Below are 15273 nucleotides of genomic sequence, written 5' to 3' on the forward strand. Positions count from 1 at the left end.
TCATGACATATACTTTAGGCACTCCTTTGTGGGCTTTCCCTCCTTAACTGACCTTGTCACTTCAGCCATGAATGGATGACTACAGTAGTAGCACTTTTCATTGCATTCAGCCTTAGAAAAACCACAATAACAGTGATGTTTTGGATCTTTTGTCACACGACTGGGAATGAGGCTGTCCTTCGTCTGGTGATAGGTCAACAGGGAGGGCTGATGAATAGACATCCAAAGTTTACTGATGTAGTCATGTCGAAAAACTTGCGGCCAGCGTACTTTGGAAAGACTGTTTTTCGCATAACTAGCAATCTGAAATGCTTTGCCTCCCTTCCCTGCATTGTGTTTACACCAAGACCAGTTCCATATTTGTCAAACATCCACTGTGTATGAACTGGAGCTAGATGCCCAACCCAATACTCCAGACTGTGCCTGAAACTTTTCCACTGAAAAGGACTACTGCTGTGAAGTAATCATGACTTACTTCTTGCAGCTCTTGGACAGCTGGAGGGGTGATATGATACATAGAGAATCTTGCAGCACAGTCTCTCAACTTGATTGCTATAAAGACAATACAGATCAGCTTCATGAGTAATGTAGGGTTCTCTGAATCCCCCTTGATTGCATTTACCAGAAACATAAAACCATGTAGAACAAGTCTAGAGTCTTTTCCGGTGAGTAGGAAAAGTCCTTGTCTTTGGACCTGTCTTCTAAAATCCACTTTCCTAATTGTTTCTTTAGGCGCCCAGCTTTCACATCAGACACTAATGCTTTCAAGTACCAGGAAATTGCACTTGATGGGGGTAGATCTGACAAGCTGCTGATTTTGTCTGGCATGTTACTCAATGAAATTGCCAAGTCCAAAAGCATTGAATGCAGATGTTGCACTCCATTATTTTTTAAATGGAGGGGCTCCACAACTTCTTTATCGCAATGTTTACCAATGAAAGCGTCAAATTCTTGTCTTGACTTCTTGTTTCCAATGAACTGAGTAACCCTACTTCTTTGTGTGGACTTTGCAAGGTGAGGAGGAATCTTTTCTTTGAACCATGCAACTTGCTTAGCCACGTTCAGTCTTTTCTGGTATGGCCAAGGTTTCCATTTGCAATCTGGGGTTGTTCCAAATTTGCCATTTAATGTAGTACAATCTGCCTTTGATACATTGGCAAAACTTGAAAAATAACTGGCAGCATTGTTGAGTTCCCCATTAATGAAACATAGAAATTCCATGTCAGAATGAACCAGTTCAAATAAAAAAGTTACTTGCACCCCTGAGACAGTGTAGGTTTTCTGTTCAATTACTTCAATTTGAGAGGTAAATAGTCTTACAGCGGGATGATCTTCCTTACAATTGACACCAAACAACAGGAAATTGTCATTTGGGCTTGCAACTCTTGCGCCCACATTAACGAAGCTAACCAACCAAGACATTGATTCATCCCATTTTCCAAAGGGGGCACCATCACCACCAATTGATACTTTAAAAGCTCCCTTCTCACCAAACCAAATCAGTTTTTCACTGTCCTTTCGTATGGGATCTTCAAGATAGAATTTTCTTAGGGTGAGAAGCATTGATTCTAATTCTCTGTACACACCATCAACTCTCTGTTCAGGGGGTTAGGTAGCAAACAAGGTGTCTTTAACAGAAATGAGTTCTCCAATATCAATTTGTGCAATGTTGTGCATTAACTCCTTGTAAGCAAGTGGTCTTGGAATAGGTATGCCAAAACCAAATGTGATGCACTGCTTTAAAGGAGTCCCTTTTTTAGTGGTCTTCCCTGTGTGCTTCATAACAAGTGCAGACCTCCCTTGCTCGTACTTCACTTTCCCTATAACCCCTCCAGCATAGAGCAATGAAAGTGAGCGGATGAAATTTTCATCACTTTTTTCATAATCTTGTGCCTCCAACTTTATTTTCACCAGTGCTGCTTTTTTCATTTTTTTGGATGAGCAGAAATATTTGGAAACATCACTTATTTTGCCACAGTAGAGATCATATATACCCTCAAGAGCAGGAGGTCTGTTCTCTACAGTGCTTCCATTGATCTCTACAGCAGCCATTTAGGTTTCCAACTGCCTCCTCTGGGCACTTCGTCGAGGTAACTTCAATTTACTATCATCAGAAAGTTTAGAGGGGTCCTTTTTACGTCAGGTGGAAGTATTTTTGTGAAATTTCAAATGCTCTGGAACGTGGTTTGAACTGGTGTTACTTCAAGTTGTTTCATGCATCTTGTACTTTCTCACTCTTCTCCTGGAGATGCTTTATTTTATTTTTCAACGCACACAGCTACTTACTTTTTGACAAATACTGATCACTGAGTTTAGCTTTTTGTCTTGAGAATTCACCTAGTGGAAAGTGACGTTTCGATGAACACTTAGAAGACCTCCGCGGAGGTTTCTTGTTGCTTCCCATGTATACAGAATAGGCTGTACACTTCTTGACCTAGAAAGCAATGCAAAGATTTTTGCAATTTTTGAAACAAAAATCGAAACTCTTGCTCTCCAAATTTTGACTATTTTTTTCAAAAAAACAAAAGATAAATACCTTTTCTAGGGAACTATGGTTTTACTTTACCCGAAATGGGCTCCAAGGAACTCAAATAAATGCTTTTGCGAACTCACTTATATAGAACAAGAATTTTACTCTGATTAAGCTGGTTTCGTAGTGCTCCGTCAGAAACGCCTTATTATTTAAAAACAGGGTTTTGCGAGGCAAACAAGGTACCAAAAGAAAGCTTTCTCTTCGAGGATTTCGAAGATTGTTTACTAGGGCCAGTACCCCCTCAAAAGGGGTCAAAGCATACAATCGTAGCTCATCGTTGCTCATCGTTCGGAGGTAAAAATGGCCGCGCGAGATTTTAAACAGGAGGCCTGTTGAGAGTTGGACATGAAAGTTGGCCCAATTTCAAGCAACAATTTCCAAGCGTGTTTAATAAACCTTGTGTAATCACTGTCTAAATAAAACTTCTAAAGCCGAGTGAAAATTACACACAAATCTACGCATATTCCTTTTTGAACAAGTAATTTTAAACAGACCGACTTTTTCCCCAATCAGAGCACTTGATGGCTTGTATTTGCAACTCGTGTTGTAAAACATTAGTCCTGAAACATCTGGATTAGCACTTTCTTTCCGCGGGGAGCTTATAAGTGCTTACTGTCAAGGCAGGACTAACAAGCTAATTATCTCCAGGTTTCCTCTATCTGTTCAGATCTCAGCTGTGATTGTTGCCAAGTCTCACTCCCAAAGTCTTTCGTCCCCCCTAACGCAGATGGAGCACGAGCACGGAGCTCTCCTCTCTCTCTCTTACACTTTTTTTCTGGCATATCTATCGTTTTTCTACCTAAAAGAATGTTTTAATCCCGATTTTCTTCCATCAGCATCGCGGCTCAGAACGGAGGAGTCAACGGGTCATATTCGCAGCTTATGACGTATGATATGCGAGAGCGCTCCATATAGGAGCAGTGTTTTGACTGAAAAAAAACTGAAACGGCTCAACACCACTCATTTTGAAAAGAAAACAGCAAAATAACGAAAATATCCACCGCAGCACTTGTGTTTACCTTTTTTCTCTTGATTACGAAATCTCTGTTCCCTATATCATACGTCACTGCACGCTCTTTAGTTTTTGAGCCCGCACTGAAAAGGCCTAAAAAGCGGGAAAAGCCTAACTTCGAACGTAATTTTCTCGCAAAAAATAACAAATAAAATAAAATAAAATACAGACTTAAAAACAATGTTGGATAATTGCTGATCTAGCTGATTTTTCCCCTTTAAGCTGAAAGACTCTAGGAAGGGTAACCGAAGAGAGTGTAGTGTAACGCGAAGTGGTATGGAAATCTAGCACTTCGCGTTACACTACACTCTCTTCGATTAATTCTGTATAAAATATAAGTGCTACACGGCCAACGTTTGTATAAACGTAACCTTTCCTTGTCTAGGAAGGTTAAGCTTGATTGTTCAAGTTTGAGTGTAGACTATTCAAGTAAGGACCAGCGACCCGGAACATAAATAAAACAGACATTTACTACTAATCAATGCTGTTCATCCAAATCTAAAAACTCCACGTTCTTTTATTATTCCTGTATTAGCCAGAATGCCAAGGAGAGAGAATTGGACAAGGGCTTCAAAAAACAGGAAACACGGACAAAGAAACTGTTAAGGAGACAACTGTGAAGGCAAAATCACCCAAGAAACAACTGAGCGGAGATAAGAAGAAAAAGACATGACTCAGGGATGAAAACGAATGTAGCATTTCAACGCACGCAAAATGCGTAAACAATTTCATTGGCACGCAAACGTGTTTTTTTTTAAGGCTCATTAGACGACACACAGTGACCAACAGCTTTTAGTCACATCTTTAAACAGTTATCAGAATATTAAGATAACTCACTCCATGCACAGGATCCCCATGATTAAGAATTGGGTTCTCATAATGTCAAACACAACGTTCACTATAACTTATACAACTGACTAAAAAAATGGGGAAAACAAGATCACGTACAGATCTTGTAATAGTCGTAAGCTATCCCCTGCCTCTTCAGCTTGAAAAATTTTGCATGACCGCGGATTTCAACCACGAAAATCATCCGTGGACTATGGCAAACCACGAAGGCTTCAATTTGTAATCCTCTACGATGATGGTAGCAAATGTTTTAAAAATAATCACAACTTCTAAAGTGCTACCTTTTGTCTTCAGATTTTGAAAGTGTGATCGCTTAACATTTGAGTGGCAAAATTTTGAGCTTTGACTGTTCTCCAAAGGCTGTTTACTTTAAGTTAAGTTTTGGATTGATGGTCCGCCATTACTCACGTTCAAAACTGACCGATTGGACCTGTGTGAAAGACCGAAACTCCCGTGCTGCATATTAATTCAGCCGAGTACACACGCATTGCACTTCTTCAACTATTGAGTCTTTTGACGTCATTTCTCCTCGATTCAGCTCTCTCAAGATTTAAAGTTTGTAATGGCGGACCATTAAATAGGAAGATTCCAGTTAAGATAAACAGGTATATTTTTGAAGTGCCCATAACCCCAAAATATTTTTTTTCGCAAAAAGGAATCTTTGCACCTGTTCGAAACGCATTGCGGCTATTTTTTCCTTTTTCTAACAAATCCTGCCATTTTATAGGTGTCGAAAGTTGCGAAAATCCAAGCATCGTTTGTTCACGACCGAGGTCACAAACTGATTTACATGCCATTAACTCTTTGTAAAAATGCATGCAAAGTAGATTGTGATGTCAAAACAGGAATAGACCCGCTCCCCTTCTGACTCGGTCGTGAACAAAAGATGCTTGGATTTTCGCAACTTTCGAAGCCTATAAAATGGTAGGATTTGTTCCAAAAAGGAAAAAATGGCCGCAATGCGTTTCGAACAGGTGCAAAGATTCACTTAAGCGAAAAAAACATTTTGGGGTTATGGGCACTTTAAAACTTGGGTCACTTAGTGTTTAGTTAACATAGTTTTGAAATCCAAAGAAAAATAAAAAAATGACTTTTTAGCCAAAAGTAGCACTTTAAAGAGACAATCCACTATCACGGGGTGTACAGAGTACAAAAGTGCAGCTTTATTTTTCACCACCATTATGTACAAATAGTTGCCCTTACAGAGGAAATACGTACAGGGTGCATTTACACGGAATCAGTGCGTGATCGCACGGATAATCAATAATTTACAGCCTTTCCTCTTTCGATCAGTAGAGCGGTATTCAATTGAGTGGCTTAAGGGGGCTATGGCATATTTTGTTTTATAATTCCGGCGCAAATGCTCCAAAGCAATGTTACAACATTCCTAGAAATTTGGGGAAGACATTGAATAATTTCTAACTGGAAGATGTCATCCAAAGTAAGTTCTTGGACATTTCTTTAAGATATGGAACGAGAGTTCTAAAACTTGGGCCTCAATTGTTAAAATTGCAATCCCTTTGTAGCCTTGCTATCCGTAATATCAAAATACAGTTTACAGTCTCGTTGCAGGAAAAGTCTTAACTACGCTGCGTCAGTATTTTCAGTAGTTTGCAGGCATATTTCAAAATTATACAGGGAGAAGTGAAAATCCCAAACCAAAGTAACCACTTTCTATCATTTCTTGCCGATCAAAACGCAAAGAAACAAAATGCAGGAAAACGGAAGCCAGCAAGACTGCCAGTGATTGGCCGTGAGGGTGACGCGAGATGATTCTTATTGAAAGATAATTACCGCATAAGTTTGAAAACCCTTCAAAGATGGGCAAAATGACATTACCTTTCCATCTGACAACAAACGACAAACCTCACAAGTTAATGGTTCTCGTGTATTTTTTGACGAAACGTAACGAAAACTCGACGCACGCGAATCAGGGATAGATTTCCGGCCAAAGTGCTCCGCAAAGATCTTCTTTTGGTCAAATTAGGCAAGACCTCTATCACCAAAAATTCTTGGATCCTTGGAAAGAGCTCTTCGCCGTCACGTGATCACAATTACCGAAAACCACATAGTCTGTATAAAGAACGCGCCCTTCGCGTGACTAGGCTGTGTTCAGGAGAATCATCGGAGATTTCTCTCTAACATCATCTCGGTCGAGGCTTGTGTTTCGCTTTCTTCTTTCTCTTTTTTTTCACGACTGGCGCACCTGAAAATAATACAGAGAGCAAAAGAGATACACACACTTAATTCACCACTCCCTCTACGGTCCGTTTGCCGCTAGGGGATTCGAAATTTCTCTTCTCACACGGTTATGTAATATCCTCTATGTATTAGTCTACTTGACTAGATATTATTCAGTTGTCTTTAGAAGATAAACCGTATGCAAATAGTGAAACCTTGAGATTCCGTTGATTGCTTGTCTCCAGTGGCAATAACAGAATAAACACACAGGATAACAGCATAAGGATTGAATAGGTTTGACATTAATGGCTCGGGCGCACTTTGGAACATCTCTAGTGACAATTGTAGGGATGGCGCCACCTAAACATTATTCTTCTAGTTGTTTTATGTTCAATTGGCGCGAAAAGCATAAGCGCGCGGAGAATGAGGAGAGACGATGTCCCCATTCTCCGCGCGACCTTGCCGCTGGTTAATTTCCCTCTCCAGCAAACAATACCGTCAGCTTCACAGGCTACCCAAGATCCCACGAGTCTCACAGACCTTTTGGGAAGGTCATGGGTTCGATTCTTGAAGAGGAGACCTGGGGTTGAGTCCGAATATGTCGAATCATTGATGTTCAATAAATCATATTCATTTATCAAATGGCCCGAAAAATTTGACCTCTTCCCCACACAACTGTACACATTTACTAACCGGCCGGCGAGTTCTCCTCGCCTGTTGAAACGTTCGATTCTTCTTCCCAAGATAACCTATGAAACAAATGCAAACAATATCAAACTCAGGGGTGTATTTTCCTTGAGAGAAACCTGCGACCTAAAAAAGAAACCACAATCTCACAAATTGTTCGTTGAATCAAGCAAAATTTGAGACCTGTTCACGTTCAATTTATCTCTCAGGGCTTGCAATTGCCCATCGCCATCTTCATAGCTGTCAACATCTAAAGACAAACAAACAAGATTACTAGCATAATTTTTGGCATAATTGGAGCAAAAAAGCATAAATATAATTAGCAAATTTGGCACTTTTTGGAGCATAAATTCATAAAATTCAGTAGACATGGTGTATTTTCTGCAGGAATAAATTAAATTTAGGTAGTATGTTCTTGCAATGCGTGTTTTAGCTACGCTAATTGCTCTGACATACTTAGTTACTAGGCCTCTTTTGGCGAATTCTGCGTGCGCCGTCAATCTTTTGGAGGAGTACTCTGGTTTCCTATCCGGCTTTACGTGGGGATTGTGTAAGCTAGCACAACTGCCATACGGCTCCAACATTTGGTGTCGTTATTGCGCGCCTATATGTACAGAATCTACGTCATTTTGTGAGCATAATTTCGGGAAAACTTCGAGCACTGCTAGTAGCATAATATGCCACTTTTAGGAGCACAATCCGCCAAGGCTAAGCAGTGGTGATTACCACTGTGGCCCAGGTTCCTTTCTGCACAGCATCTTCATTGGATTGGATTCAGTTGTTGATAATCTACTCTGCTCTGAGTTTTCGGTCAATAGTACTCCGGTTTTTCCGTATGCCTCAAAACAAATATTTCTTTACTTGTTTGATTTTCTTTCGTTTCCAGGGCCTCAAGCTTATTGAACTGTTTGGCGTGACTCTCTAAGCGCGTTTTTGAGACGCGGACGGCAACCTGAAGAGAACATTTCGCGTGCGAGGACAGTAGTGCCTCCCAGCTAGATTTTTATACTAATCATCTCTGATGGAGAAAAGATACTTAATAGCAATCTAAATGTAGGTCCTGAATAGGCAATGTGCCCCGCTTGTCTGGTGTTTTCTCAGTTGTCCTTTCGGCTGTCGTCAACCAACCAGTTTCCCATCCTTCCCTCCTACGGGTGCATTATACCTAAAAACACATGCATGGGCCTCATTTGCGCGGCGGCCATATTGGCAATAGATTTCGTATCCTGAGCCTCGACTTGAAATGTTTGGGAACGAGTTTCGGTGACGCAAAACAAAAGTTTTCAATCCCTCGGGACTCAACATGGCCGCTATGTGATTCAGGCCCATTGCTACTCACCAATAACATCATCGGGTTCCAAAGCACTTCTGCTATGAAAGAGAAAAGCAGAGGGGTTTGAGTATTGCTAAAGGACTTACTAGAAGCGGTGTTGAGGTCTGACCTAATCTTGTCGGGAGCATCTTTCACTTCCTAAATAAAATTGTAAACTGCGTAACAAGGGGTCTGGCCAAAGTCCCCCACAAAAAGAAAGCATGGTAAATTAGTCCTCAAAAGCCCCGAGGGGAGAGGCTAATAATTTCGCTTCACTTCACTTCACAACGGCAACCTACTGAAACAAGAGCGGTGACCTCAAGACCACACCGCGGCGACGTCAACGGACGTCAAACTCTTTGTCAATCGCTCCAATTGATTCAGCTCCTTCAAACAAGCTGAACTACCCTCCCACTGCATTCGTAGGGACGGTATTTAAAATAAGATGAAAAACTAAAATTTGGCCTTTTGTTCACACGTTTCCCACAGACCTTGAAAACTTGGTATTTTTCACGTTGCAGATTTGCAGGGAACGGGGAAGAAATGCAGAAAAATTTAAAATGCACATGCTGAGCCACTGTTCTGTTCACTAAATGCCATTGTTTCGGTGGTGGTGTGCTTGAAAAATAACAATGCTGCGCGAGAGGGAAGCATTTTCGTGCATTTCTTTCCCGAAAACAGCAAAACGACAACGAAAAATGACAAAAACGTTTTAAAGCTTTTTAACTCCCTAAAGGGAGGCTCGAAAGAGCGCACGTCAGCAGCACTGCACGCATAAGCTGATAAATCAAAACGGGCGACCTACAGTATATATATTCCATTAATTTCCTTCCAACAAAAATGGTATCAATTCTTTCACATGACCTTTCCAGGGAAGTTGTCATCGTCAACCTTCCCCATTTCTGGTCAAATAGAGGACATTTCAACAAATAATTAACTTAAACATGATTCTTACCCGTCCGCTCGCAGCCTTCCGACTGGGGGTTCCACTTCCGAATAGGCTAAAATTTAAATGCAGCAAAGTTATGATGAAAATTCACAAATCTACACTAACTGCTGGATATGTAGGATACAATGACTCATCATTTATTAGGCACACTTTGCATGGAATATTTCAAAAGGAACTGCACAAAATTGACCACAACACCGGAGACTAGGGACCCAATTCTTGGCGAAAGATTAGTGGGCGAGTCCGCACATTCCTCGAAGTGTATGGAAACATTGAGTGTCGAAAGTAATTAGCGAATTGCTTTGGTTTATGATAACTTCATTCAGTTCTCGCGCCACTTTTTCAACCAATCAGAAGTAAAACCAAAACCAATGGTGGCTCGCGCGTGCACGTTTTCCCGCGCTTTGGGTCGGCTACGTGTAATTACTTCGAGTTTTGATTGGTTTACCGGATTTTCTCCGTCCTTTTTGATTGGCCAAAGTAATTACTTTGGTTTTGGTTTTGCGACACTCGATTGAAACTTGCTCTATGACAGCCAGTCAAGTGATCAGCCATAAATTTCCACTACGATTCAAACAAGGTTCTCCCGGGTCGTCGGATCTCCAGTTACGACTAAACTAACGAAAGAGAGAAATCATCCTCGCGCTCATCTGCACAATTTAATGACCCATTGACTCCTCGGACGTCCAAGGACGCCCCAGTCGAGGAGTAAAATCTTCAGGTGTTAGAGTAAAATCTGTTAAGCCTCACTCGCAGGGATCAATGGGCTAAGCTAGTGTTTCTTTATATAGACACTCGAAAAATTCAGGCGTCTCCAACGGGATCTCGAACCCATGACCTCTGCAATGCCCTGTCACAGCGTATTTGGACTCCCCGGTCCAGGGAAAAAAGCCTTAAATGACAATGACCACAACCAGGTTTTCTGAGCCCACAAGACTGAGCACACCCCCCCCCCCCCCTCAGCAACCCATTGTTTTAACGAAAACCGCTGGTCAGCAACCTGGTTCTGGTCATTGCTGTCTAAGGTGTTCCGGTCCAGTGACCCGTTTCTCGAAAGTCCCGAAAACTTTTCGGGCCCGAAAAGCCATTTGTGAAACTGCCAACCGCCTGTTTTGGAAAGCCGATCTTTTAACATGTTTTTAAGGTAACAAAAAGAAAAATGACCGTGAAGTTTGACGAATTAAATCCTCTCCATTCTTCAGATACAAGGGGATTGTGACACCCGAAAATGGCCCGTAAAGTTTCGGGACTTTCGAGAAACGGGCCCCAGATCCGCTACCGGATATGGATTCACGGATTACGTCACCAGATCACCTGGCCAGGTGTTAAAGGGTTATCAACATCCAGGTCCGTTCAGAAATAATGTCACCTTTAACCCACTCCCTCCTGAGAACGAAACTTAAAGTTTCTACTCTGTCTAAGGCCCGACGATTTTCCTGGTCAACTGAGGCCTCTACTTAAGGATGGTGCCTACTATTGTTATTGCGCATATGTTCTGCGCATCTCGAGATACTCGGATTTGCTGTGGGGGATGCTTATTAATACAAGGATATTTTTGCGCGGTTCAAAACTACGCGGAGAAAGCACAACTTTGCAAGTACTCTAGGTATCCAAAAAGAAAATTGGGGGTAACCATGCAGTTTTCAGCGATAACTAAGCTTCAATTTGGAAAAATTTGGATACATATTTTAAAGTTTTTAACAAATATTGTTGATTATCTTTGCAAAATGCGTGGTTACCCCCAATTTTCTTTTTGGATTTCAATTAACACTTGTTAAGATCTGTTTTTCCCGCATATTCAGTAAACCGCGCAAAAATACCTGTGAACTAGTAAGCACCATCCTTGATGGCAATTTGTTATATATCTAAAAGTAAAAGCCTGACAGACTGTCTTTGATCATCAGAATGCTGAGGGCATCGGTGAGACCTGATAAAAGCACATAACAAATCAACACAGCTCGATTTGAAGATAGTTTTTTCGGATTGGCTAAAAATTGCAGTGTGTACATGTAGTTTTAATGATGAAGCACAATAAAAATTGCATTCAAACTAATTGCAGTAAGCTTTAAGAAGAAGTTTTAATGTTCTCGTTCCCTCTCTTGCTTGTTTCACTTTTTGGGCCATTAGTTAATATTTCTTGAAGTTGTGAAACGTGGGTCAAAGCACATTCATTAGCCATGGGCAAAATTTGGCCATACGGCTTGTTATGCAGTTTATAATCATTTAGAGAAATGAAAGATGCCTTGTCCAGAACAAGGCCATGTTAAAGTGAAGGGGTTCTTTAACATCCCATCACGACCTCGAAGTTTGGTTCGGCCAGGATTCCGACCCACAAACCCCTGCATGGAAGCCAGATACTCAACAGAGTTTCTGTTTCAATCTCCCACCGACGCAGTACCACAGTTTCTTTATAAACTAAAATTTTGTTAGTTGTAAAGCAAGTGTTGCTTTCTTTTTAAAAGAACGAAGAGATTTTCACTCATACCTTGTACACATTCTTGATGTGTGCTCTGATATCACACCACATGTCTAAAAACATGGAAGGAAGGAAATAATGGTTACATGAACCACTTTGAATTGTCATTTAACTTTATTTACTTAATAATTACTTTAAATAGTTATTCAATATTATCTACATTTTGTATATACATTTGACTGTACTCTCTTCCTTCAATACTGATTAATTTAGCTAGAGCTTTATAAATACCGGTAGCTATATAAATACAACCTCATATTTTAATACTGCAACTGCATTGTGGTAGTGGCCAACTCAAGAGCTTTGCTCCTTTGGCTGATACGCACTTTTCCAATATAATTATAATACACAAAATTCAACATGGTAACTAAAAAAAGCTAGCTTTGTCTCTATTCTCATCTTACTATCGTTTATACATTATTGTAATTTGAGTATGTGTGAATAAATGAACTTGAATGCAAACCCAGTGCAGTTTTGGAGCAAAAACCTCAAAAGTTCCTCATTCGATCAAAATCGCACTGACATCAGAAACCAGAAGGATGGACTTTATGGGGTTTTGCTCCAAAACTCACAACTCTGCCATATGTCTAGAGGGAAGGTTGTACGCCATCTCACAAACAATCTACTGTTGCATAACTTATTAACTTCAAATCACCTGTGAAAGGAGGGCTTTCTTCTCCTATGAAAAAGAACAAACCCAAACAAAACCACCTTGTATCATTATTGTTTAAAACTACTGGAGAGATACCCAAAGTGAGGGTTCCTACTATTTGGGATAAGATGCAAAGTCTGACTTCTTTCAAGTTGAAAAACCATCTAAATAGAGTTAGTGTTCCCATTCCACCGACCCTTACCCTAATCTCCATAAAGAACTCTTAATTAAGTGGTTACAGAGAAGAAATGCTAAATCATATCACAATCTTAAAATGTACAAAAATTAAATATCTAAACAGCAAACGGATTATAACATACCATGGAGAATTGACTTCACGGCTAGTTTACTATAAAGAACACCATATATAGACAGTTTTCTATTACAGAATTTGGGTCAATTTACTGCTCTCGTATGCTTGCTGCATTACCGCTTTTTGATTGTTTTTCTTTTTCCTATCTTCAGGAATAAGATCCTCGAAAATATAATTATATTCCATTCTTTAGTAGATTCTTCTTTTGAAAAATAGCCCATCTTTCAGGACGATACTAAAATTCAGCAATAATTTCACGTGGAAAACCATTATTCCTGCCAATGCAATTTTCATCTGTTTGCTTCGGAATTTCGTAAAACCTCAGATTGAAGCCTCTTGAATAACGCTCCAATGGCAAAAGCCATTCATAAAACAAATTGATCATATTAGGGATTATTTTACAAGTCCTACTTAACCTTCTTTATCTTACGATCAATGTCATGAATTTTACCATTGACTTTTTCGAAATTCTCAGTGGTCCCCAACAGTGCCTCATAATTTCTCCAACCAATGTAAACTATGACTTGTGCAATTCAATCACACCAGAAACGCAGCACAGAAGAATTTATGTGATTTAAAAAAACTGAAAGCTCGCCATGTACCCTGACTGATTTTGTATTGTTCCTTCCTGATTCTCACTTTTTATTCTTTGCCTCTATACAATTTGTAACACAACACATACCATTCCCAAGAGGTTTAAAGGCAGCCACTGTCAGCCCCGTCTAAAACAAAAGAACTCATGGATTATTTTTCTTTTTGAAGTGCCTTTATGCTGCATGCAGGGTTTTCCTGGCTTTTGTTTAGAATCAAAAGATGAACAGCGATGCAAATGCTGTAATTATTTATTTTAACGTTCAAAACTGACCGATTGGACCTCAGAGGGTTGGGTCCAGGGAAATGTGTCGTCAAAGACTCACTAGCTTAAAATTTCAGCGTATGAATGCAGCTTATTATATACGCAAAACGTGAGTTTAAAAGTCTGAAAGCCGAAAACTCCCAAGCTGCATATTAATTCTGCAGCGTACACACGCATTGCATTCTTAAACTAGTGAGCCTTTGACGTCACTTTCTTTTCGATGCAGCTCTGCCAAGAACTTAAGTTAGTAATGGTGGACCATGAAAGAAGAAAATTCTAGTTAAAATAAACAGGTGTCTTTTTTAAATCAAGGATTAAAACTTTGGTATTTAATTAACATAGTTTTAAAATCCAAAGAAAAATAATTGATTTTTTGGTCACAGGGGCACTTTAACCTGTTGATTTTCCAATTAGGAATTTTTCTCATTCTGTAGAAAAAGGTTATGATTAGTAAACTGAGTGCCAACTTATTCTTTTTAAGCTCTAAATCTGTAAATTTTGGGGTTCACAATTGATTGAAAATTTGTGCTGGCTCCTCAGGAATCTGAATCACCTGGGATCTCAAACCTCATTAAGGTGCGTGATTGCAGAAAAACCACGTTGCATCTCATTCACAACACATCAAAAATCAACAGACCTCATTGTATAATGCCTTGTTCCTTTAAAAACTGAGTTTTTTGTAATCCTGCACCTCAATGCCAATGAGAAATTCCAGTTGGAATTCGCCTAGAAAACATCAAACTAATGAATGACGTTACCCTAACTGCTGGTAATTCCCCACTGTGAACAGAGCTTGGTGTCCCTGGACGAGGGGTACCAGCCTCACCTAAAAGGAAAAAAATCTATATTTTACAAGCGTAAAATGTACCAGTGAACTAAAGTTACTGATAAACTTGTGGCCCTCGGTGCACAACTTTTACCCCCCTTCCTTCATCAATCCTTCATCAATCCTCCATTTTATGGGTATTCAAAGCTACAGCTACACGGATCAGAGCAAAGTCAAAACAGACGTCCGTCGAAAAAGACGTGGATGACTTAATGACAGTTATGCCTTCCAAAGTTAAGAAAGGTTTCTTATCAAAGTAATGTGTTTTGTGCAAAATATGAGTCAGCTTCAATTTTGATGGATAAAAATTCATGATTAAGGCCAGTGCCTACTAATTTGTTATTGCGCATCTCGAGATACTCGGATTTCCTATGGCTGGTGCTTATTAATACAGGGATATTTTTCCGCAGTTCAAAACTATGCAGCGAAAGCAGAACTTAGCAAGTGATCTCGGTATCCAAAAAGAAAATATGGGGATAACCACGCATTTTTCAGAGATAATTAAGATTCAATTTGGAAAAGAACACCATACATTGCATTGCATTTTAATTACCTTTTTACAGATAATTACTGTTGATTAATTATCTTTGAAAAATGTGTGGTTACCCCCAATTTTCGTTTTGGACT

At 39.9% G+C, this 15273-nt stretch overlaps 1 protein-coding gene and 1 pseudogene across 1 annotated transcript in view; both read right to left on the reverse strand.

Annotated features, from left to right (window-relative positions):
- Nucleotides 1-2404, reverse strand: LOC138014591 (uncharacterized; annotated as a pseudogene).
- A 3146-nt stretch (nt 2405-5550) lies between these two features.
- Nucleotides 5551-15273, reverse strand: part of LOC138014599 (ataxin-7-like protein 3) — a 15062-nt gene continuing 5339 nt past the window's right edge. The window contains exons 5-14 of the mRNA XM_068861728.1: nt 14579-14646; nt 13618-13686; nt 12655-12678; nt 12009-12052; nt 11392-11450; nt 9530-9575; nt 8602-8630; nt 7446-7512; nt 7269-7324; nt 5551-6600 (exon numbers count right to left, since the gene is read on the reverse strand). Of these exons, the coding sequence (XP_068717829.1) occupies nt 6539-6600; nt 7269-7324; nt 7446-7512; nt 8602-8630; nt 9530-9575; nt 11392-11450; nt 12009-12052; nt 12655-12678; nt 13618-13686; nt 14579-14646 (524 nt within the window). The 3' untranslated portion in view covers nt 5551-6538. The remainder of the gene's footprint in view (nt 6601-7268; nt 7325-7445; nt 7513-8601; nt 8631-9529; nt 9576-11391; nt 11451-12008; nt 12053-12654; nt 12679-13617; nt 13687-14578; nt 14647-15273) is intronic.

This window comes from Montipora capricornis, chromosome 1 (assembly GCF_036669925.1).
Source record: "Montipora capricornis isolate CH-2021 chromosome 1, ASM3666992v2, whole genome shotgun sequence".
NCBI classification, from domain to species: domain Eukaryota; kingdom Metazoa; phylum Cnidaria; class Anthozoa; order Scleractinia; family Acroporidae; genus Montipora; species Montipora capricornis.